At 38.9% G+C, this 25,156-nt stretch overlaps 1 protein-coding gene across 2 annotated transcripts in view; it reads left to right on the top strand.

Moving 5' to 3' along the window:
• ltbp2 (latent transforming growth factor beta binding protein 2) overlaps nucleotides 1–24,949 on the top strand; it is a 153,575-nt gene extending 128,626 nt beyond the window's left edge. For both annotated transcript variants that reach the window (XM_008124397.3, XM_016991324.2), the window contains 14 exons: nucleotides 3,246–3,368; nucleotides 4,612–4,737; nucleotides 5,960–6,082; nucleotides 6,744–6,875; nucleotides 8,723–8,848; nucleotides 9,832–9,975; nucleotides 12,004–12,195; nucleotides 12,361–12,444; nucleotides 14,634–14,762; nucleotides 15,449–15,589; nucleotides 17,500–17,667; nucleotides 20,049–20,324; nucleotides 21,564–21,713; nucleotides 23,807–24,949. In XM_008124397.3, coding sequence (XP_008122604.2) covers nucleotides 3,246–3,368; nucleotides 4,612–4,737; nucleotides 5,960–6,082; nucleotides 6,744–6,875; nucleotides 8,723–8,848; nucleotides 9,832–9,975; nucleotides 12,004–12,195; nucleotides 12,361–12,444; nucleotides 14,634–14,762; nucleotides 15,449–15,589; nucleotides 17,500–17,667; nucleotides 20,049–20,324; nucleotides 21,564–21,713; nucleotides 23,807–23,973 — 2,081 coding nt within the window. In that variant the 3' untranslated portion in view covers nucleotides 23,974–24,949. The remainder of the gene's footprint in view (nucleotides 1–3,245; nucleotides 3,369–4,611; nucleotides 4,738–5,959; nucleotides 6,083–6,743; nucleotides 6,876–8,722; nucleotides 8,849–9,831; nucleotides 9,976–12,003; nucleotides 12,196–12,360; nucleotides 12,445–14,633; nucleotides 14,763–15,448; nucleotides 15,590–17,499; nucleotides 17,668–20,048; nucleotides 20,325–21,563; nucleotides 21,714–23,806) is intronic.
• Nucleotides 24,950–25,156: the final 207 nt, after the last annotated feature.

Here is a 25,156-nt window from a genome sequence, read left to right as displayed (position 1 = left end):
TCCTGTGCCCTCTGAGCTAACTGTGTTCTGGAGGATAACCAGTGTTGACGGCTATTCTGCCAGTTCTGGCAACTGCTCTCTATGGAAGGGAAGAGGGTAACATTTTGATCTTTATTGCCCTTATACACCCACCAGAACTCAAGAAGTATATAGCTACTGCATTACGAAAGTCATGAGGTGGCACTAGATATGAGTGAACTAAGACTGAATCTACAAGGGGCAAATTATCCATCCTTTCTTTAATCTCAATCATGTCATAACACACAACTTTCTTCCCAATCTGGTTTGAAATCAAATCTTTTACATGCCTGAATGCTTTGAGGAAATTAAAATTCCATTTTAGTTCACAGTTTTGAGAAAAAAGGTTTGTCGTTTATTTTTTCCTGTATATCAGGATGGGGATCAGAGCAAGGTGGGGATGAGATGGAGAGAGGGGAGCATCAGGATACCCAGCTGTGCCACACTGCAGCCAGCAAGAGCCAGCATCATTATTTTTCTTTGTACACTGGACATATTATTATTATGTTTATTATTATGTTTATTTATACCCTGCTTTTTCTCTCTACAAGGACTCAAAGCGGCTTACATTAATAGCATTTCAATAGAATTTAAAATCTAAAAATATACAAACATTAAAATAGAATTAGATATAAATGGTATTTAAAAATTCAGAGTTAAAATCCATAGAAACATATGCAAGGTTTGAAATCTGAGGACAATATCAAACTGCACTCTTATGGTGCTATTATTCCATTTTAACTGCTGTCACTGCCTCCTATGGAATCCTGAGATTTATAGTTTGGGGAGGAGATAATAGAATTCTCAGGGAACATTTATGCCTCATTAAACTACAAATCCCAGAGTTCCACAGGGGCAGCCATGGCACTAAAAGTGTAATAATAGTGCTATAACAGTGCAATGTGATAATATTTCATCCTTGCTTGCCTTTAGTTGTCATTTTGAGTATGTAATGGTGGTGGAGTTCTCATTGAGCAAGCACTGTAAACCACTTTCCTGGGAGTAAGAGCGATTGAATTCAGTAGGATTTACTTCTGAGTAGGTTTGTATAGGATTGCAACATAGACACATTTTTCAGTGGGACTTTCTTATGAATACAAATCCATAATGTTGTGCTGTTGATACATATAGTGTACACCCAAGAGGTAGTAATCACACTTAGTGGCAGGTGCATAATGTATGAAATTGTTCAATGGACACACTGAGAAGCCTAAAATATAGACTGAGTACCAGTAGAATGATAGAATCATAGAGTTGGAAAAAACCCCAGAGGCCATCCAGTCCTACCCTTTGCCATGCAGGAACATAGAATCAAAGCACCTCCAACAGATGGCCATCCAATCTCTGCTTAAAAACCTCCAGATGGATTATGTCATAGAAAATAATTTTGTGTGTGTCATTTTTGGTATACTTTAGATCAGGGGTCCCCAAACTAAGGCCCGGGGGCCGGATGCGGCCCTCCAAGGTCATTTACCTGGCCCCCACCCTCAGTTTTATAATATAATATATTGTATATACATATAATATTGATAATAATATTATAATGTAATACAATATAACACTAATAATAATACCATATAATAATATTAATTATATGTTCTATATTACATATAATATTACTAATAATATTACAGTATAGTGGTATAGTTCAATATAGTAATATATAATGCTAATATTGTGCTATGCTAATAATATAATATATTGTATACACATATAATTTGTAAGCCACTCTGAGTCCCCTTTGGGGTCAGAAGGGTGTGATACAAATGTAGTAAATAAATGCAGTAAATAAATAAATAATAAATACATAAATTTTAGACTTGGGCTCGCCCGAAGTTTGAAATAACTTGAAGGCACACAACAACAACAACAACAACAACAACAACAATCCTAATTAACTTGACTATCTCATTGGCCAGAAGCAGGACCACACTTCCCATTGAAATCCTGATCAATGTATGTTGGTTAAAATTGTTTGTATTTTTAAATATTGTATTGTTCTTTCATTGTTCTTGTTGTTGTTGTTTTTGCACTACAAATAAGACATGTGCAGTGTGCATCGGAATTTGTATTTTTTTTTTTTTCAAATGATAATCCGGCCCCCCAACAGTCTGAAGGATTGTGGACCGGCCCTCGGCTTAAAAAGTTTGAGGACCCCTGCTTTAGATGTTGGAAGAGTATGTATAAAAATATAAATTGTGAATGCTGCAAACATTTGTTTGCAGACATGGTGTACCATACAGGAACCCTCATTAGGAAGCTTAGATTGGTTGCAGCTACTGATTGAATAAACTAAACACTCAGCAACTAGCCCAGGTTTGCTTCTTCTTCATGTTTAAAATGTTGCTTTATCAGAAACAAAAAAAGTTCTTTTTGTACTGTCTGGTTTGGTTGATGCACCATAAGAAAAAATACATCAGTGGCCTTCGAAGAATGAGTAGACTAATAATACGATGTCTTATCTCAGTTGGCTTTACCCTGCAACTTACACAAGGGTGATTAGATGAGAGATAAGCAAGAGACAGTTGACCTAGAGAAGAATGTCAACTTCTTTCCCCTTTGAACTGATATCCTTATCCGGGATTTTGCTTGAGCCACAGAAATTTGTGGTAGCTTAAATAAATATGATAACTCAGGAAAAAAAGCCCTATGTGTGCATTCCCATGTAAAGTGGAACTCCAGTCCTGGCTGGATTATGTTCTTTCTTTATTTCTTCTTTTTTTTAAATCAGTGCAAAGTTCATCTGAGTTTAAGTCAAAATCAACTTTGTAGAGCAAGATCAGGCCTGAGATGTAGCTCCTGTTAAGCTTCACTGTTAGGTATGTTGGACAAAGTTAATGGAATTTGTAGTCCATGAACTATCCTGACTATCCTGTTAAAAGAATCTAGAAGCCATCTATCCTGCTCTAGAGAGTACTGCAGACAAAAAGGCAGGGCATTGCATTAAACTTACAATATGGTTTTAATATCTGCTGTGATTTCAAAAACACATTTATCCCTGTCACAGCTTGAATGTAGGTCATCTCTGTAGGTTTCTTATTCATGTTAATTATTGCTTTTCATATATATTGCATATAAATATTTAGGTTTGTTTAATTCCTCTATGTAGATCAATTATTTCCATCTGCTGTATTCTTTATTCCCTTCCTTCCTTAGGTGCTGCTATATCCCATAACAGGTTTCTTATTGCTCTCCATCATTAATCATGTTCTCCTTTTCTTGGACAGATATTAATGAGTGTGCAGACCCCCACAGTCACTGCCTGGGAGGCGAGTGCTTAAACACACCGGGCTCGTACATCTGCCACTGCCAGCCTGGATTTGAGCTCTACAATGGAACCATGTGTGAAGGTATGACAAATTGTGACCCCTGGATGGATCTTCCTATTTTTCTGCCATTTAGCCACAGTTGTAGAATTAACACAAGCTGGGGCATGGCGAGAAAACAAAACATGGTGTCTCTGGATATTCCCATTCCTGACGTAAACACGGTGCAAACTAGCCCCATCTGTGTAACATGCTGTTCCATGCAGTGACTCTGTTGCATTCTTAGAAGTTCATTTATTTTTCATAGCTGTGATAAAACGTTTGGGGAAAAAACATAGTAAACCCTGTTCAAATAGTATGTGTTTGTCTTCACAATATTATTTATATCAGTGTCTCTCACTGTGGTGCCCTCCAGTCAAGGTATTCATTCATTTATTTATTTACATCACTTTTACCCCACCTTTCTCCCCGAGGGGACTCAAAGCGGCTTACAATAAATAGGCAAAAATTCAATGCCTAAAAACAATGTAAAAACAACAATTCATATAAAACAATCTACAAAACAACAATTCATATAAAACAGATACCATTACAAAATAAAATCACATTATATAAAATTTTAAGCATGTCCAAGATTAGAATCCATTCATCCAGAATCCTCAATAAATCTTCGTACAGGTCATGTAAAGTCCATGTTCTCATTTATTAAAAGCTTGTGTGTACAACCATGTCTTTAAGGCTTTCCTGAAGCCTAGGAGAGTTGGTATCTGCCGTATGTTGCTTGGTCAAGGTAGCCATTGACCAAGTTAGATGGGGCTTATGGGAGTTGTAGTTCAACAGACTTCGAAGATGACAGGTTGGAGGAGGCTCTTGCAGCATTATGTAGCATATATGGTAAGGAATTCATCCCTTGTAGACCAAACGTAGATGCCCACTGATCCCTTCCCATTCTCTCACTTAATAAAAAAATGTTTCAAGACATAGCTGTTTTTGCAGTTGCATTCAGTATATTTTCCTCTTTCCTTATCCACTTCCCTTTTCCACATGATGTTTTGTCTCTGGGCTGTTCATCTGTGGTGCTGGTATTGTTTTCATTTCATGTTCTGTTCTTTATCATCATCTGATTGCGATGATGATAAAGATTATTTTCTTTGTAGAAATATTCTGAAGGATAATTGAAGAAGAAACACCAAGAATCATGCAGCACCTTAAATACTAGCCCAGTTTATTATAGCATTTTATGGTGGTTTTGTGGCATGGACAGACAAGTGCAATCCATAGCACATGGTCTGAGTGACTTGATTGTCACTTTCTTTGCTCCCTACAGATCTGAATGAGTGCCTGGACAGTGGTATCTGCAGCCCCAATGGCGAGTGCCTGAACAGCCATGGATCCTATTTCTGTATTTGTGCTCTTGGCTTCTCAAATGCTGCTGGTGGGGTCAGCTGTCAAGGTGAGGTCCTGGATTATAAAACTGAGAATAGCCACATAGCTGTCCTGTCCCCATGCTCTTGCCTTATCAGTAGAGATACACATTTTATAATGGGAGCAGAATTGTAAAGGAAAGGTCAAGAGTAACTTACACAATACTCCTGCCAAATTGCAACCATAAACATTCAGTCCAGTTATGATCCAGCTCAGTTTAACATCATGAATTCACCAGATCTTGAAAAGCTTTTGGACAACATCTCCCAGACTCAGGCCTGTAGCGAGGGGGTGGTTTTAGGGGTTCAACCCCCCCCCCCGAAATTTTTCAGGTTATAAAAAAAACCTGGTTTATCCATGAATTTTAACTGGTTAACCAAATCCCCATGCTAAGTCTATGAGACGCAAAACATTAAGAGTCCCTCCAGGCACTATTTCAAGCAGATATTGACAGGTTTGTAGCGGGGAGAGGTGTGTGCTAGGGGTTCAACCCCCCCCCCCCGAAATTTTCAAAACCCCTCCCGAAATTTTTTTCTGGCTACGGCCCTGCCCAGACTATCCAGAATATCCCAGAAAGCATGCCAGGGAGATGTAGTCCAGAAAAGTCACCTTCCCAAAGAATCTCATTCTTATCTACGTGTATTGGATTTTACATATGCCAGTATAAGTCTGAGGTGTCATCCAGCTTTTCATATAGTTGATATCCCTCAATGATAGGCTAAATTTCAGTACATTACATTTTGGATGAAACTTTACATCAAATTCTAGCTGATGTGGCCACTGGCCTTGGTGACTATGAGTTATGGTGTTTTAAAAAAAGTTCTGCCAACCCCTGTATCTAACAGCCATCATTTCCCAAATCAACCTTTATGAGGAATTTGAGGTCATGTGGAACTGGAAGCTTTAGGATTGAGACATAGATTCACTTGCAAAAATGTTTACAGGCATCAATTAACACAGGAGCATCCTATTCTCCATTAATACTCCTGCTGCTGTGAGGCATCACCACCACTACCACCACTTGCAGAGTTCAGTTTGGGAAAAGATAGGTGGCAGCTGGCATGGTTATGGCTGTAAAACTACATAGCCCACTTCAAATTAGGCTCAAACTAATTTATTAGAATTGGATCCAAGGGATCTTATCCTTTCTATTTCTGTTTTTGGTCTTCTCTGTCATCACACTCCAACTTTCCCTCAAGTTATTTTGAAATTTACTAGATGTCTTATTGTTGTGTCATTCTCCTCTTCAGATGTAGATGAGTGTGCAGATCATTCCAGGTGTTTGCATGGCCAGTGCCTCAACACAGAAGGATCCTACAGATGTTTGTGTCAAACTGGCTTCAAACATTCCCAGGAGACAGACGACTGTATTGGTAAGAGTTGACCTCAGAATAAAGGGAAAGTTTCTAGATCAGAGCTAAATTAGACATGTTGTTAAAACTGTATTTCCATTTAAGGTGCAAAGAACAATGACTAGGGAGTTAAGAAGGATAGTAATTATTGATATGGGGAGTTGCATGGAAGATTTTAACCTTTTAATCCTGAAGTTCTGATGAAAATTGTTCCCCTGAAATTGCTCTTTTGCATGAGAAGAAACCCCTCCCTGTTGCCGAGAGGATTTTCTCTTCATAAAAATAACATCTTCAGATGAACAATGTTCATCATGTCTATTCTGATATGTGCAGAAAGCTACTTTCATCATGTATGGAGAGTGTTCTTTTCTCCAGCAACGGAGAAAATAATCCTTTTATTTCTGCTCCATACCCAATCTTTTAAGAATGTAATTATGACCTCAGTACTTATGGTTCTCCAAGTTCTCTAGGACTGCATGTTTCTTAGATTATTTGAGCTGGTAATGTTTGAGGACAATGTGTTAGAATTACTTGTGTTGTACATTATGAAAAGGCACAGAACTGCTTTTGGGTTTGGAGTATGTGCTTTGTTTTGCTTTTTTGCATTTTCGCTTTGTTTCTGGTGTTTGTATATAGTGATTGCTATTACCTTTTCTCACCCTCAAAATGACTCTGATGACAGATGTGGATGAATGTGAGGAATATGGGGATACTGCTTGTGGCTCCTGGAGATGCCAGAACACCTTGGGTTCATATCATTGCATTATGGGGTGCCCACCTGGCTTCCATCGCACACCATTTGGCGAATGCATTGGTGAGTTACATATTTGGAGAAAATGAGAGTGTATATGTAAAAGTCAAGAAAGAGCCTAGCTAAAGTTGGTGAAGGAAAGTCTTGTCCAAAATGGAGCTTCTTCCTTCATGACTATGCTGGTCTACTTGGTCTAAACTCCTTTCTTTTTCAAACATGAAAAACTTTCTTCTTATTGAAGAGAACTATGTTTCTATGCACAAGATAAGCAATTAAGTATAAGGATGATCCTTCCACAAAAAGTAGCCTTTTGATTTGTTGGTTGACCCCTCTCTCTCTCCCTTTCCCTTTTTCTGTTCTGGTCTATTTTTTCTAAAGTTCATGACTTCTATCTTGTAACAGCTGTTAAAATGGAAGTGGAAGTAATGAAAGAAGGAACTTAACCAAGCGAGTTTACTAAAGTGAACACTATTTCAGTGTACTGAAGAGAAACTCCAGGTCCTTAACATTTTAGGTGCTTTAAAATACATATAGGCACATATTCTTTCCTTGATTAGTATATGAGAATTCTCTGCCTATGCCAATGGCAAAACATAGAAATCTCTGGCCGAGGGGTAGAAAATGTCTGATTTCTCAGATGTTATGGTACTATAGCTCCTATCATTCCTTGCCATTGCCTCGTTGGGTGGTCTTGATGGGAGCTGCAGTTGTGCATCTGGAGGTTCACATATTTCCCACTTCTGGTCTATCTAACGTGTCCATTCAGATAAATTGCACATGTCTTATGTCTTAAATAAAAGAATGTTTACATGGAGGTGTTTTACACTGAAAAAACCATGAGCCTAATGTTTCTAAAGCCTCCAAGCTACTTCTGTCCTTTGCTCTCTTCTATGAAGTAAAAATTTGGTGGAGTTGGGGCCTTTGTACAACAAGGCTACCTGTTTACCAGGCCATATCCCGCAGCCTTGACACTGTCCCATGTTATTTCTCTATCTCTTAATGATAACCCTGCAGGAATTGCTAATCTCACTTCTATTGTGTTACAGTTTAGTGCTTCAATTAGCTTTTGTTTTTCTGTTTTTGTCCCTATTGTCTTTCTGAATGTTTAGGTCCTTACACATCCTTCTTTTCCACCATAATCCCTAATGACACAGCCTTTCTCTACCAATTCCTTTTGGCTACTTCCTTCTCTTTATATCATTATGTTTTTCCTTCCTCTGCTTTAGCAATCCCTTTTCCCACACAGAGCAGTTTCAGATGCCATTTCCATAAAATTTTAGGAAGGTTTATGTTTCATTGTACTACAGTCATCCTCCTCCCTTGTTTTCCATTTCCTCCATCTTTTTCCATGCCACAAACATTCCACGCAAGAGAAAAAGAAGGATAAAGTGCCTCGATCCTTCCATTTACTAGCATCTGGAAATACCTTCAGTTGCTGCTGAGGCAATGCTTGTTTAAAAGGAGTCCATTGAATTCTTCTCTATTTTTCTTGTGGGAACCTCTTTCAGACGCTAAGAAGTCAGGGTGTGTGTGTCAACCCTCTTTCAAGCCACAGGGGATTTCTAGCATGTCATTGAGGAAAATAATAATAATGATGATGATAATAATAATAATAATAATAATAATAATAAACTTTATTTATACCCCGCCACCATCTCCCCAATGGGGACTCGGGCGGCTTACATGGGGCCATGCCCAGAACAATACAATATAACAAAATATAATAGAACAACAAATCATAGCACATTAAACAACACAATAAAAGAAAATATACACTACATTAAACAAGGTCAAAGAACAACAAAACCAAGGGCGGGCCACATGAACACTAGATTAAAAGGAATAGGAATAGAGTAGGGTTTATTTCACGTATAATTCTGCACTGATTTATTTCTTCGTCTTTCTCGCAGATATTGATGAATGTGCCAATGAGACATTGTGTGGAAACCACGCCTTTTGTGACAACACTGATGGTTCTTTCCGTTGTCTTTGTGACCGTGGCTATGAGACCTCGCTATCTGGCCATGACTGCGTTGGTAAGGGTCACCTTTGTGTTTCTGTTCTCATTGTTGCTAACCTTGCTCCCATCCAAGCCCCATCCCTCATAATTCTCAGTAATAAATGAAGGGTATTTTTGACCTAACACAACAAGGATAAAATGCAAACCAAAAGCATTTTCTAGTCAAAATTTCAAAGCTTGGCTCCTTTCCTAAGGGCACACTAGATATGATGTCAAAAAGTTATGATTGATGGGTAATAATCAGTAGGATGTAATTTTATTTGAAAGAGTACTGTGTAGAAGAGGTCCGCTGAATCAGAGGGCTTAAAGCGACTTCCAAGGGATCTCATCCAAGTTTTTGTGAGGCAAGAAATCCACTGTAGCAGCATCCCATAATGAGTAGTCATCCCATTCTTACTTAAAGACCTCTAGAAAAGGAGACCCTGTGACTTTCTGAAGCAGTATATTTCAGTAATAAACATCTTAAACCATCAGGGAGTTCATCCTTTTGACTCTTAATTATTTTCCTGCCCATCCTTCTTCTCTCACCCCTCCACCTTTGCCAACAAATTATCCCATCCTGCCCAACACCTATCCCAGTATACTCCTCCACTCCTTGCATTCTAGGGGTTACATTTCCTTATTTGGGCAGGGCTAATCAGGAGAAAGTTTTCAATCAAGGGTTTGTGGCCATCATCTCTTGAAGAAGAATCATTCCCCTTTTTGAATGATCAATCCCACAATCATTCAGCCAGTGTGGTCGATAGTCCAAAAATTATTTTTTCCACGTTCTGTCTGTGTTGCTAAGAAAGAAACATTTTGAGGAGAGACATTTCAAAAAATGAGAGAGCAAAAGCCAGAAAAAGGTGGGTCCAACTATATATATATATATATATATATATATATATATATATATATATATTATGGATATTGGAGGGTGGTATGGAATTTAATGTGGAATTTAATGGAATTTAGTGGGAAGATTTGGAGTACTGATGGACCTGATTATCTGTCTTGCAGATGTGAATGAGTGTGAGCTGATGGTTGCAGTGTGTGGGACCGCACTTTGTGAGAACGTAGAAGGAGCCTTCCTGTGCCTGTGTCCCAGTGACCATGAGGAGTATGACACAGAAGTAGGAGAGTGTCGCCCGCGAGAAGGCATGGGTGAGAGCTCACTGGGCAGACAGATGCAAGGCAGAACTGAAGACACTATTGAGACAGAAGATCCTCTTGTGGGCCTATGTGAGAGGAGCCACTGCTCTATGTTCCTAAATTTAAATTTGTCGTTTTGTTGAAACCACACATGCAATGTGATCTGCTTCTTAGAAATACCGTGGGTCCTCAGTATCCATGGAGTTTGATTCCAGAACTCAGGACCAAAATCTGTAGATGCTCAAGTCCCATTATATATAATGGTGTGGAAAATGGTATCCCTTATATAAAAAGGCAAAATCAAAGTTTGATTTAGGGAATTTTTGTATGGAATATTTTTAAGCTATGGTTGAATCCATGGATATAGGATCCAAAGATATGGAAGGCTTTCTTTAAAAACTGATTTAAAATGGTTTTTTTTTAAAAAAATAAAAAACAGATTTTAAAAATTGAAAAAAGAATGTTACCTTTCTTCCAGCAGGCAAACACCTTTTTATTGAATAACTAGCTAGATCCTTATTAGCTAACTGGGCCCATCGTTTCTATTTAGATCCAGTTAGTTAATAAGGGCTCAGTTAGTTATTTAACAAAAAGACTTTTGCTTGCTGATAGCATGATAACATTCCATATAAATATTCTGTTTCAAAGTGTTCACACAATTGTTTAAATTAATGTATAATGTTATATTTATAATTTCATATGCTGTAAACCATCATACATCTCCATCTTTGAAGAAAGCTAGAATTCAAAGTTGGTTGATTGTCAAATTGATTGACTGCCATTTTTCAAAATCAGTTTCATGAGCCACTTAGAATAGTACAGTTTGAGTTGCCCATCAAGATTTCCTTGGAAGGGAGTTCCACAACCATTTGATCTAATTATCATAACTCCAGTGATAATGCACTACTTGTCTTTTTATCTAATTTGGAAGGATTAACATCTGAGTGAGAAGGTATGGTGTGATATGGATTTGGACAATGAATTGAAATCGCAGTTCTCATGACGCAAAAATATAAACCACAGATGAATTTAATTCTTACTGTGAGATCTATAATTCCTGATCTGGCATTGGTGACATGATGTTGTCTCATCCCCACATGATGTAATGAAAGGCATGTTGCTCATGCTATTTTCTGCATTTTTTAAAGCTAGGTGAGCGATTCAGATGCAGGCTTTGCACAGTGTAAAATTGTGCATAATCTTCAAGGACAAATTATTTATGATACAAAAAATACAGTAAACATTCCTGAAATGGCTGAAGAGTGCATTGCTCAGGCACCTTGAGTCTGATTTTTGGAAAGAGATAGGGGTGATGGTAGTGGCAACTGTAGTAGTAATGCCTTACAAGCAAGTGTAAATCCACTGATTTATCCTTCTCTGTCAAATCTCGTATTTATTGTGGCCTCAGAATTTGTGAGGGACTTAGAAATAAGCAACCTTTGCCTATTTCCCACTTTTTTTCTTATCAGAAAACATTTATTAAGGAAAAGATAGAGCACATGATGATTTTTAATTGTAGGCCATAGGCATTCCAGGTAAAGAAGCAATTCAATATCAGAGAAACACTTACTTTAAAAAAGGATTAGTTTTGAAAAATTGCATACAATAGGGAGGGAGGAAAATTGCATTGCTTGTAAATCAAAAGGTGGGAGATGACAAGCCAGTCGAAGTCTTTGACACAATTTCACTGGTGCCATTACACTTGAGAAAATTGGGTTGCTATTTTGGTGGGAATGCAGTTGTTGAGGTATGGAATCTGGTTCTTGACTGTTATATTTATAATGGAAATACAAGGAAGAGGAGGGGAGAAGAGATTTCTGGGGTGTGCAAAACACACTTTGCAGTGTTAAATTTAGAGTGCATATGCACTCCTCATGTTAATAATATGAGCAAATCACGAGGATGTTACTATCTGCTAGATTGTCTTCATCAATAGGGATCTGCTAGGAACTTTCCTAGAATTCCAGTGTTTTGACTAATTGACCAGTAGAATATTATCAGCAGAAGCCTCCTTCAGCGAGATTTTGTCTCTAATTGCAGAGGAACTTGGAAGCCCTGTATCTTTGTATCCCAGCATCACCGAAAGGAAGGAGTGCTACTATCGTATCAGTGACACCCCACTATGTGATAGTGTTTTGGCCAACAATACCACAAAAGAGGAATGTTGCTGCACTGAAGGAGCAGCCTGGGGAGATAATTGTGAAACTCACCCATGCCCTATTATTGGCTCAGGTATGTTATATGTCTGTGAACAATGTTATTCTTATGCAGAGCCAAATAAAAACAGGGATATCCCTGTTTGTGTCATCTAGTTTTTCATCCTAATAATCTGCTTCATGCTTTGTCTCCCATTTTCTTGTGGTTCCTGCTGTTCATCTTGTCCTCCATTTTTGACAGTGGATTACATTGAGATTTGCCCCAGTGGGAAGGGCTATATCCCAGTGGAAGGGACGCTTATTTTTGGACAGACGTCTTATACAGGTACAACTTTTCTTTTTGTACTGGTTCTGCAAATCATCTGAATATCCAACCAGACATGATACAAGAGGGCCAGATCAGAGCTCTCAACTTTATTTTTCACACATACTACAATTAGTCATGGGAAGGGGATAAGACAGACTTAGCATGGAAACTACAAAACTGTTGTAATTCATTTGGTTCCAATATTTCAGAAAAGAGGATTCGAAAGAATTGCCACTGACAATTTTGAGAATACTGTAGCTCTGAACAGAGTAAGGTTATGAAGAAAAAATGCCTGATAATTAAAGAGTCGTGCTTTTTAAAATCATGTCAGAAGCGACTTGAGAACATACTGCAAGTTGCTTCTGGTGTGAGAGAATTGGCCATCTACAGAGACGTTGCCCAGGGATGTCTGGATGTGTTGGCTAACAGACAGGAGCCCACCCTATCTCACAAACTGGCAACCTTCAGGTCAGCAGTTCAGCCAGCACTAGGTTTTAACCCATTGTGCCACCGTGGCTCTAAACTTCATGCTAAGAAGGTATGATTAGTCTGTGGTTATTTCCATGTTCCAATAAAATTTATAAAAAGTTCTTAACTGATCTTTAGTAAGATAGCAAAGACTGGAAACATTTTCTTAACTACAAACCCAGAATTATGGGTGATTTAATCCAAGGTCTGAATGTTGGTGATCTTAAAGGTTTGTTCAGTTAATGGGATTTACATAAATCAACATGTAAATCTCACTGATTCAGTGAATTTAGACCAATAAGATTAAAACTACTTTCACTAAAATACTTTTTGGGGTTCTGGAAAGGTATATGCTGAAAGGGGGAGAATAGAACTCAATATAAAGATTATTTTGCAGAGAAAAAGCAAGTACGCTGCCTTAGTTAATAATGCAAATGCATTCCTAAGCAGAAAAGGAGGCACCAGAGGCAGAAATAACATGGAAAGAATAGAGATATGTTCCTACACAATAAAAAAGAAGGGCAGTGTAACATATTTCAGCAAAGTTTTCATTCATACAAGGGAATGAACAGTTTTGGACATGTTCTTTTCAAAATATTTATTCTATAAATAAGATGATTTCTATAATATTTCTGTATAAGTCATCTTGAATAAAGGCTTTCATAGCCTTAAAAGGGGAGATTCAAGAATCGATTATATGATCTCCTTAATTCTATACAGATGTACATGGCACACTAACACAGTCAAAAAGATGTTGATTAGAATGATACAATGTTTTTTTTGGTTTTTTAAAAAGTTGTATTTTATGTCTTGACATAAAATAGTTAATTGATTTGAAATAATTGAAATGCATGCCTGAATACTTCAACAGTGTAAAAAATATGGATTTACAAATGAAAAGATATTTTAGTATAAATGTTTAATAAGAAAGAATAAAGGCATTGCTAAGACGCTGCTGGCAGGAAAGATAACAGTGAAGGCATGTAAAAACAGGCATGTGGCAGAAGGCTTAGCTACCTAAACACAGACATCAAAAACATGGCTCTTAGAAAAGATGGAAATGTACAACTAAGCTGACCTGCTCCTCTGAAGATTATACTACTGCTTCAATTCTTTTCCCCAAATTGGATTTTCTTTAGGCTGAAAAGACAGAGGAGAATTACAGAGAATTACAGGATAACAGTTTAATGGCAGTGTTGTATATTGACCCTGTAAAAAGCGAGTGAAGAAAAGTATGGTTATGCCACAGAAAACACCTGTTGTGAAGCACACTAAAAGGTCTGCGAACTTATTTCTAAGAAATTCACAGTTAGAGGCAACAGAGGCAATCAATGATATATTGAAATGCCAGTTTTATGCAACCCCAGGCAAAGTTTTATTTGGGGGATTTACAACACGCATATTATAACTTCACATTTCTGTGCTTCACATCTCTTACTGCGACCTGTGCTTCACAAATCAATGAATTGACCTGAAAAGGATCCGTTCTCCCTATGCAGTTCTAGGAAGGTATAGTCAAAGCCATGATGAGACACAACAGCAATCCCACAGGAAATAAGAAAAAAAAATCCCTAGATTGCATCCCAGAGTTATCTGCAACAAACAATACAAACTGCTATGGAAGGGATTCCCTGAAAATAGTTTGAAAATTACTACTTTTGCCAATAAATAGAGCAGGATCCACATTGATTCTGGGGGCTTCATTACTGTGTTTGTTGAAAGATCCTTTCTTTCCCTAGATGCTGATGAATGCCAAATGTTTGGCCCTGAGGTCTGTCGTAATGGACACTGTGTGAACACCGTGCCAGGGTACACTTGCTTCTGTCAGGCTGGATATTTTTATGACGCCAGCAGGCTTGAATGTGTTGGTGAGAAGCCTCCTCCTGGCTCTTTGATATACTTTCTCTGCAGGCCATTTTTTTTGCACTTTCTTTCTCACCCCCTATGCCCTAATATTTCTGTCATCATGCTTTATGGTGAACTCTGTGGGAGAACTCAAACGCTCCCACCACCTTTGTGCTTTTGTTGTTGTTTATTCGTTCAGTCGCTTCCGACTCTGGACCAGCCCACGCCAGAGCTCCCTGTCGGCTGTCACCACCCCCAGCTCCTTCAAGGTCAAGCCAGTCACTTCAAGGATACCATCCATCCATCTTGCCCTTGGTCGGCCACTCTTCCTTTTTCCTTCCGTTTTCCCCAGCATCATTATCCTCTCCAAGCTTTCCTGTCTTCTCATTATGTAATTATGAAATTACAGTAATATTATGGTGATCCTTATGAATGGTATTGGCCTACTTTGTATTTTTGGTTTTGCTTATCGCCCAGACTATTTCATTGTTGTTGTTTTTGAATTCCCTGTTCTTTGTAGGGTTGTACATACCTTCTGTAGGGAATGAACAATACCTTTTTGGACAGTAAACAAAGTGCTGCCCAAAATACTGTACACCTTGATGTATGGGGTGTGGGAAATACCTATTGGCTTTTCTGCATGAGTGGTTTAGATTACAGTCTCCTCTCTTGCTAGTGTAAACTCCCTACTGAACCTTTGTAACTACAGATATAGATGAGTGTGTAGGAGAGGAGACCTGTGTAAATGGGATGTGTGTCAACATGGCTGGATCCTATCACTGCTTCTGCAACCGCCCCTTGGTCCTGGATGCTATCCGTAACCGCTGCATCAATGTCTCTAATAGTGCTGGTGAGTGCCATTCTTTTTACTGTGTAAAATGCTTTCTAAAAGCAGGTTTTAATACATCTGGTAGAACTCGTGATGGTTTAATTTTAAAAAGCCAAAAAATAACATCATGGAATGTGAAATATATGGGAAACAGTGTGGTATAATGATAAGAGTAGCAGAACAAGATGTTTGAGGTCCAAATTCCCACTCAACCATGAAATACATAATAATAATAATAATAATAATAATAATAATAATAATAATAATAATCAGAAACTCCTCAAAGCACAGCAGACAAAAAAATCAGTACAAGAAAACTGCACTATAAACTAGAGCTGACAGCTGGCACAACAAAACATTGCATGGAAAGTTCCTTGACAAAATTGAAGGAAAAGCAGATAAGGGGAAGACCTGGCTCTGGCTCACAAATGGGACACTGAAGAAGGAGACAGAAGGCCTGATCCTTGCAGCCCAGGAGCAAGCCATCAGGACAAATGCAATTAAGGCCAAGATCGAATATCAGCTGATGACCCAAAATGCAGACTCTGCAAGGAAACCGACGAAACCATTGATCATATCCTCAGCTGCTATAAGAAAATCGCACAGACAGACTACAAACAGAGGCACAACCATGTGGCCCAAATGATCCATGGGAACTTATGCCTCAAGTACCACCTCCCAGCAGTAAAGAACTGGTGGGATCACAAACCTGCAAAAGTATTGGAAAATGAGCACGCAAAGATACTGTGGGACTTCCGAATCCAGACTGACAAAGTTCTGGAACACAACACACCAGACATCACAGTTGTGGAAAAGAAAAAGGTTTGGATCATTAATGTCGCCATCCCAGGTGACAGTCGCATTGACGAAAAACAACAGGAAAAACTCAGCCGCTATCAGGACCTCAAGATTGAACTTCAAAGACTCTGGCAAAAACCAGTGCAGGTGGTCCCGGTGGTGATCGGCACACTGGGTGCCGTCCCAAAAGATCTCAGCCGGCATTTGGAAACAATAGACATTGACAAAATCACGATCTGCCAACTGCAAAAGGCCACCCTGCTGAGATCTGCACGCATTATCCGAAAATACATCACACAGTCCTAGACACTTGGGAAGAGTTCGACTTGTGATTTTGTGATATGAAATCCATCATATCTATCTTGTTTGCTGTGCCATAATAAAATAATAATAATAATAATAATAATAATAATAATAATAATAATAATAATAATAATAATAATAATAATAGGAAGTGTCCGATGTGTGATCCAATACAACAGCCAGCAGAGTGTCTGCTGTGGACTCATCTTGTTGTGTTTCAAATAATAATAATAATTTTTTTCTAGACTGCCCTCTCTCCCCAGAGGGACTCAGGGCGGTTAACATACATATAAACAGTAAACATGCAATGTCATAATTACTTCACTAATATCAAAAGTATAAAATGACAATAACATACTGATTATAATAAAAATTCCAAATTAGAAAAAAACAATAATTATAATCAGTATGTTATTGTCATTTTATACTTTTGATATTAGTGAAATAATTATGACATTGGGTTGTTGTATGTCTTTCGGGCTGTGTGGCCATGTTCCAGAAGTATTATCTCCTGACGTTTCGCCCACATCTATGACAGGCATCCATTATATGTATGTTAACTGCCCTAAATCCCACTGGGGAGAGAGGGCGATCCTTGCACCTTGTCTGTTTCATTTCTACAACCTATTCGTCTCTGATATTTTTGCAATCTGGCTTCACCTGGCTAGTACTGTAACAATCATTGTGCATTCTGACACAAACCCTATAGAGTTTGAGATCCAAGAGAGTAGAAGTATGTGGTCCAGTACAGAAATCGGATAGAGGTTAAAGTTTCTGCTTATCCCACTTTAATCTTGGGCCTTCATCTTTCCTGTTTCTCCCATTGACAGATGATGTGGATGAACACGACCTCCATTTGGACATCTGCTGGCAGAGTGTCTCCAACTATATCTGTAGCCAGCCACTGCTGGGGCAACGCACCACATACACAGAATGCTGCTGCCGTTTTGGAGAGGCCTGGAGCCAAGACTGTGCACTTTGTCCTCCCAGGTCCTCAGGTGAGAATGCGCTAGTCATGTTGGGGTTTGGGGGAAAAGGATACCGTTTTCAATAGGTAGGCTAGGGTTCAGCTAAAGTTTTCACTGAGCTATGGCACACTTGTCAACTTATTAGATTCACTGTGCTTATTAAATTGCTTTCCTGTCCCATAATAAGTACAGTAGAGTCTCACTTATTCAACATTCACTTATCCAACATTCTGGATTATCCAACACAGTCTGCCTCCCATCTGGATCCACAGCTGTTTCTCTAGGCAGCAAGGACTGAACTTTTTACGGATTTAATTTCCAAAAATGTTGTTACTGAAAGTTCATTTTATGCAATTCTATCTTTTTTGTAGTCAATTTGTTAGTAGCCAATGTTATTGTAGTCAATGTTTTCAATACACTGCAATGTTTTGGTGCTAAATTTGTAAATACAGTAATTACTACATAACGTTACTGTGCATTGAACTGCTTTTTCTATCGATTTCTTGATGTTTTGGTGCTTAGTTTGTAAAATCATAATGTAATTTGACATTTAATAGGCTTTTCCTTAATCCCTCCTTATTTTCCAACATTTTCGCTTATCCAACGTTCTGCCAGCCCGTTTATGTTGGATAAGCGAGACTCTACTATAATTCCAAGAAATAAATGTGTTACTCACAAAATGTTCTCCGCCTGCAACATAGAACTACAGCTACTGCCTCTTGTAGCTGTCTAAACATTTGTTGAGCTATTCAACATCAAAAGCACACTATAGCCATATTTACACATAGTGGTTTACCAGCATCCTAGAGAATCTTGATTTATCATTCATGTGTAGCATGCGGATGCATATTCAACAATTACGGTACTCATTTTTGGTCCATCAGCAGGAGTGGTTAATCTTAAATCAAAAATGCCCAACTGTGGCCCTTAACTGCTTCATTTGTAGGCCCCTGTTCTCAAAAGGCCCTAAACATACCCAGTTTATAAGATGAGATGCATGGAAAATGCATTTCTGAATTCTGCACTGAGCCAAAGTAACTAGAAACTAATTGATCAAGGAAACCTTAGAATAATGCCCAATCTGGGACTTCATGCTACCTTCTTAAGGGAATATACAATAGATATTTGCAGAACCATTTCTTCCTAATCATGTCTTTAACTGCAAAAATCTTAATGAGTTCTGTCTTTTGTGTGTTATTTGGTATCCAGATTTCCTTTTAAAATACTGATTGACTGGTCTAACAGCCTACTCTTCAGTCACAAAACTTCCAGAGTAGCTTACAGTACTGCAATTAAAACAGAACCAATAACAATGGCAGTGCTGAAAATAGGAGCAAGCAGATTTAAAGATTCAATAGTTTAGAACAAGTACAAAATTTGCCACTGAAAGACATCTGACTCAAGAGACAAGCATACATACATCCTTACAGAAAGCATCCTATAATTGGGCATCAGCACAGAAAAAGCCCTGTTGCCATTTACTGGTCACTTTTCCTCAAAAATGGCCTGAATGAAGACTTCTGACTGTGATCACATTATCTGATTCTGTGTAGGGGAGAAACTGGCGTATTATTATTATTATTATTATTATTATTATTATTATTATTATTATTATTAATTATTATTAATTATTATTATTATTAATTATTATTATTATTATTATTATGACACAGCAAACAAGATAGATATGCTGGATTTCATATCACAAAATCACAAGCCGAACACTTCCCAAGTGTCTAGGACTGTGTGATGTATTTTCGGATGATGCGTGCAGATCCCAGTAGGGTGGCCTTTTGCAGTTGGCAGATCGTGATTTTGTCAATGTCTATTGTTTCCAAATGCCGGCTGAGATCTTTCGGCACAGCACCCAATGTGCCGATCACCACTGGGACCACCTGCACTGGTTTCTGCCATAGTCTTTGAAGTTCAATCTTGAGGTCCTGATAGCGGCTGAGTTTTTCCTGTTGTTTTTCGTCAATGCGACTGTCACCTGGGATGGCGACATCAATGATCCAAACCTTTTTCTTTTCCACAACTGTGATGTCTGGTGTGTTGTGTTCCAGAACTTTGTCAGTCTGGATTCAGAAGTCCCATAGTATCTTTGCGTGCTCATTTTCCAATACTTTTGCAGGTTTGTGATCCCACCAGTTCTTTACTGCTGGGAGGCGGTACTTGAGGCATAAGTTCCAATGAATCGTTTGGGCCACATAGTTGTAACTCTGTTTGTAGTCTGTCTGTGCGATTTTCTTACAGCAGCTGAGGATATGATCAATGGTTTCGTCGGTTTCCTTGCACAGTCTGCATTTTGGGTCATCAGCTGATTATTATTATTATTATTATTATTATTATTATTATTATTATTATTATTATTATTATTATTATTAGCCTGTGTTCTTTGCCTCTCATTCCAGAGGATTTTGCTCAGCTCTGCAATGTTGCCAGGAGTGAAGGTGGACCCCAAGAAAGGTCTGGCTATGAATATGGGCCAAATCAGGACCAACATCACTATGGACTCTACAGCCCAGATTTAGAACCGTACTACAACCAGCTGGGTCTTGAGTATGGAACACCTGAGAGCAGCCTCTCCAACAGAGAACAAAGCAATGAATTTGAAGACGTCACATCCCAACAAGCCCCACAGTATCGTCCAGTACAGACACAGCCTCATTACTTGCCTGGCCAAACTGGTAAATACATGACACACACACATGCAAAACACCACATAAAGAGTGTTTAATTCAGCTTCATCTCAGGGACATGCTACAATTGGCCCAAATACCCTAAAGGCACCAGATCCTGTCTGATTTTGTAAGCTAAGCAGGATCAGCCCTGGTAATGCACTCTCATCTATGATCAGGTCAATTAATCTTGGATGTAGGAGAACACAACAGTGAAAGAAACTGCCAAAACCACTCATGGGTCACTACTAGTTGACAGGCGACTTTAAATCACATATACATACATACATGCTACAAATAAATGCCACTCTGTGGGCAGATCATCTTCCCCCTTAAAAAACAAAACTTCTTTGAGTTGATTTCTAGTGTTGTTCCCTTATTATTAAGCTGGGTATACTATGTACAATGTAAAGGTAAAGATTAAGGTTTCCCCTTGACATTAAATCTAGTCGTGTCCAACTCTTGAGGTTGATGCTCATCTCCATTTCTAAATCAAAAAGCTGGTGTTGTCTGTAGATGCCTCCAAGGTCATGTGGTTGGCATGACTGCATGGAGCACTGTTACCTTTCCGCTGGAGCGGTACCTATTGATCTACTCACCTTTGCATGTTTTCGAACTGCTAGGTTGGCAGAAGCTAGGGCTAAAAGCGAGAGCTCATCCTGCTCCCTGGATTTGAACTGCCAATCTTTCGGTCAGCAAGTTCAGCAGCTCAGCAGTTTAACCCACTGCACCATCGGGCGCTCCATGTACAATATACTGGGTGCCAAAACAGACTCAGGGGGTGTCCAGGAGTGGGATCCTACATACTGGGAAACACCTCCATATGATATGCAATAGAATCTTAGGTTCATCCCATTGCTAAAAACCTCTGCTTCCCACCTCAAGGAAAACTCCTCTGACAGTTGGGAATGGGTACTAAATTGGAAGAGAAAGCAAATGGGAAGGCCATCTGTGCTACACTTAGAATGTCTAATCCAGCAAGGAATATAAATGTGGAAATATGTTTCTCATTCTGAAGGCAACATATTAATAATTTGAGGGGAAAGTTAAGAGCAAAATACAGACTATGAAATCTTTTTACAGTCCTCTACATGCCCTAAACATTTACCATATCTAAACATTTACACATATCTTTGAAATAATAATTTCAAGCATGACTTCTTCGAGAATGATGGTTTGTGTGGAAAGTTGCTCCCCCTCCTACTTGGTACCAGACTGCAATTTATTGTTCCCTCCATGTCCCTTCAGGGCAGTACAACAGCTTTGAAGGACTTCAGGCAGAGGAATGTGGGATCCTGAATGGCTGCGATAATGGCCGTTGTGTTCGTGTGCAGGAGGGTTACACGTGCGACTGCTTTGATGGCTTCCAGTTAGATTTGATCCGTATGGCCTGTGTGGGTAAGTGGCTCTGTGAGCAAAAGGAGATTCAGCCTGACAGAAACAGAAAGAGGATCCAAGAGAATGTCTAAAGCACAGACCTAACACATCCTCAGTTGAAATCTCACTTCTGTTGAAACTCAAAATGTGGTTAGGTAAATCACTCTCCCATTTTCTTTCACTTCCTTTCTTTTTCCCACAGCCTCTCTGCCTGAAGTTGAGAAGGGAAGTAACATTGATGTGACTTATAGGATTGTTATGATTTATAGCAACACTCAAAGTGCCTAAAGATTATACCAAGATTATACCAAGTCTTCACAGCAGTGTCTGAATCCACCACCAGAGCTTTGAAAGGTTATTGTGTGTTTTCTGGGCTGTATGGCCATGTTCCAGAAGCATTATCTCCTGATGTTTTGCCCACATCTATGGCAAGCATCCTCGGAGGTTATGAGGTATATCCAATATACCTCACAACCTCCGAGAATGCCTGCCATAGATGTGGGCGAAACATCAGGAGAGAATGCTTCTGGAACATGGTCATACAGCCCGGAAAACACAAAACCTTCCGATTCCGGCCATGGAAGCCTTCAATAACACTTTGACAGGTTTTTTTTTTGAGTTGCAATCTCCTATTGGTCATTGAAGCGCATGTGTCCACAAGGAGAAACATTTACTTACCTATTTCCAGAACCATTCGACACAGCAGAAGTAAAGGCATTATTGCTAGTTGCAGGAGGCAAGATACCTTTTCTTTTGCTTTTGAGCATCTGCATTATCATTAACCCGCTTGCTAAGACTTGATATAACAATGCCACTCAGCAAAGCAAAATTGGTAGCTGTAAGATCCACCAATGTTTGTTCAGAACTTTCACTTAATAAGATAATCTCCAAGCAAAAGGAAAACAAATAGTATTAGAAACTGCCATTTAAATAGTAGTTTCAGTTCTGTGATGGATTACTGGTAAATCTATTGCGCATCACAGATGCCCTTATTGATTGCACGTTCATAACAATATATTTTCTATACCAGGTTAAGATCACACGTATGAGATCACTCAAAGTATCATCACCTGCTATGGTTGATGGGAATGCTTGGTGAATTCTGCTCATTGCAGATGTTTTCTATATAAGCAAATGTGAGACACTTTTCGTTTTAATGAGTCAATGTTTACACACACCAAAAACTTAGCCATCAATGTGACAGCACAGTGTATTAAGAGCTCTTATGTATTGGCCCCCATAAAAGTTGTACGTACAGTCAGGTAGTTTTAGTACTTCTATTTTTAATATTAGCAATCCAGCTGCAATGCATTTTGCTGGCTCTCTCATTTTGAAAAACAGAACAGATCATTTTGGTGGCTACTCCTAGATGCTCTAAATCCCTTCCATTGGCTAGCAAATAATTGTTTATTCTGACAGGCTTTTAAAATAGTTTTAAAAGAATGGGCTATCCTAAATGTATCTGTTTTAATTGCATTTTCTCTTTTTTGACATTTTATCTTTTAAAGTGTGATTTTAAAATCACTCTAACATTACCAATAGTTTAATTCTATTTTAATGTTCACTTTTTTTGTATTTTTATTGTATTTTTAAATTGCACACCACCTTGAGGCCCAATACTGAGTAAAAGGCTGAATGATGATGATGATGGTAACATTACGATTGTTATTCTGGTTGTTGGATCTGCCCTGAAGCAGGACTGTTCAGCATTGGCATTTCAGCAATCTACGCCCCAACAAGAAGGCTTGTAAATGTCAGTTTTTGGACCATTAACTTTCAGAATCCCCTAGTCAGGAGTTGGCTAAAGATTTTGGGAAGTTATACAAAAGTAACACTTCCAGTCTCTGCCAAATACTGCAAGGCTAGACTGTATTTCAGAATAAGGAACTGGTATTCATTGCCTAAGAAATGAAATTCATGGGGTTGCCAGGCAATTTAATGGTATATACACAGAGGAATGTGGTGAACACAGCCCAGCATAGGTGTTCTCATCTGCATGCAAAACAGTACCCTATTGAACCCGGGACCTATTGAAAATATTGATCAACAGAAATGTTGGAGTGAATTTGTACTGCTAAGTCTGAGGATTTTTGTTTTTTCTTTTCCTCTCTTAGATGTTAATGAGTGTGAGGAAGCAAATGCCTCTGTGATCTTGTGTGAAGGCAGCACTTGTGAGAACACCGAGGGCTCCTATCGTTGTAACTGTTTGCCTGGCTATGTCGCTTTAGCAGAGCCTCATCACTGTGTGCCGGAGACAGGACAGAATCCAGAAGCAGCGTGACTCTTGAAACACTGATGGAACAGAGGCAACTCTTTCAGCCATTTGGTTCCAGAGAAGTGGAGTTCCGACCAGCTTGAAAGGTTACTGGGATATCAGCAGCTTTAAAAACCTCTTGCTTGTTTTCCAAAGACTAAAAACTCAACAGCACAAGCTTCCTGTTTTGGTAACTAAACACTCAGGGCCCAGTCCTGTCACCACATGCTATTTGATAAGTTCTTGTCCGTCTCTATTCTCAGAGGCTCTTGCCCTCTGGTGACTAATGTGCAGTGTCAGGAAGCAGCATGACCTCCCCAAACATTTCTTGTCCCTCAAGGATTTGCAGGCTCTTGTGTCCCAAGAATTATTCTCACAAGACCACCTTATGTAAAGTGTTCACTCTCTCCGCCCACACCTCAGCCTATTGTGTAGGATCTCTACTTTTCACAAATTCACTACATTTTAATTGTACTTACAATCCTTACCAGACTTTTCTTAGGTAGTCTTGAGAGTCTTGTCACTTGGCCACATCCGACAAAAAAAACAAAACCTCAGGACCCCTTCTAATTCAGTGTGCTAAAGGAGATTTGTCACATTACCAGCACACAAATATTGACATACTGTGTAGCTTTCTACAGTGACTGAACACCCTATTCCACAGAAGACCTGGGCATGAGGTTTAGCCCCAATGAATCTACCCAGGGTTAACATTCCCTCAAATCCCCTCATTAGCAAAACAAACAGTCAGTCTCCAGTACCTGAGCCTGGAAGCGGGGGCTACTCGCCTCTTCAGAGTGTATGGATTATATTTTGGGCTCAATCTTTCTTTATTCAACCAAACCATGGGCATTCATTCCTGCACTTTCCATGACTGCTGAAATACTAATTTGGGAAACAAGATGGATTGCAGCCTTTACGTTTTGGGAAGTGCTCTCTTGTGATGTTTTCTACTGGGACAATACAACACGATGTAAAATAAATGGTTTTATATTGTGCCTTATGTTTATAGACTGGAACTATATATTTCTGTTTCCACCCTTCCAAGCTTAGAAACAGAGGAAGGAGAGCAAAACCCCCAAATCTTGCTGATTGAGAGAGGAGGAAGAGCAGAGCTACTCCACAAAAGAATCATCTTGCAGAATGACTGGAAATTTATTCTCTACTTTCAGAAGGATGTTACAAGATCCAGCAACAAAGGCAGAAAATA

Source organism: Anolis carolinensis, chromosome 1 (assembly GCF_035594765.1).
Source record: "Anolis carolinensis isolate JA03-04 chromosome 1, rAnoCar3.1.pri, whole genome shotgun sequence".
Lineage (NCBI taxonomy): Eukaryota > Metazoa > Chordata > Lepidosauria > Squamata > Dactyloidae > Anolis > Anolis carolinensis.
This window is presented reverse-complemented; position numbering and strand designations above follow the sequence as displayed.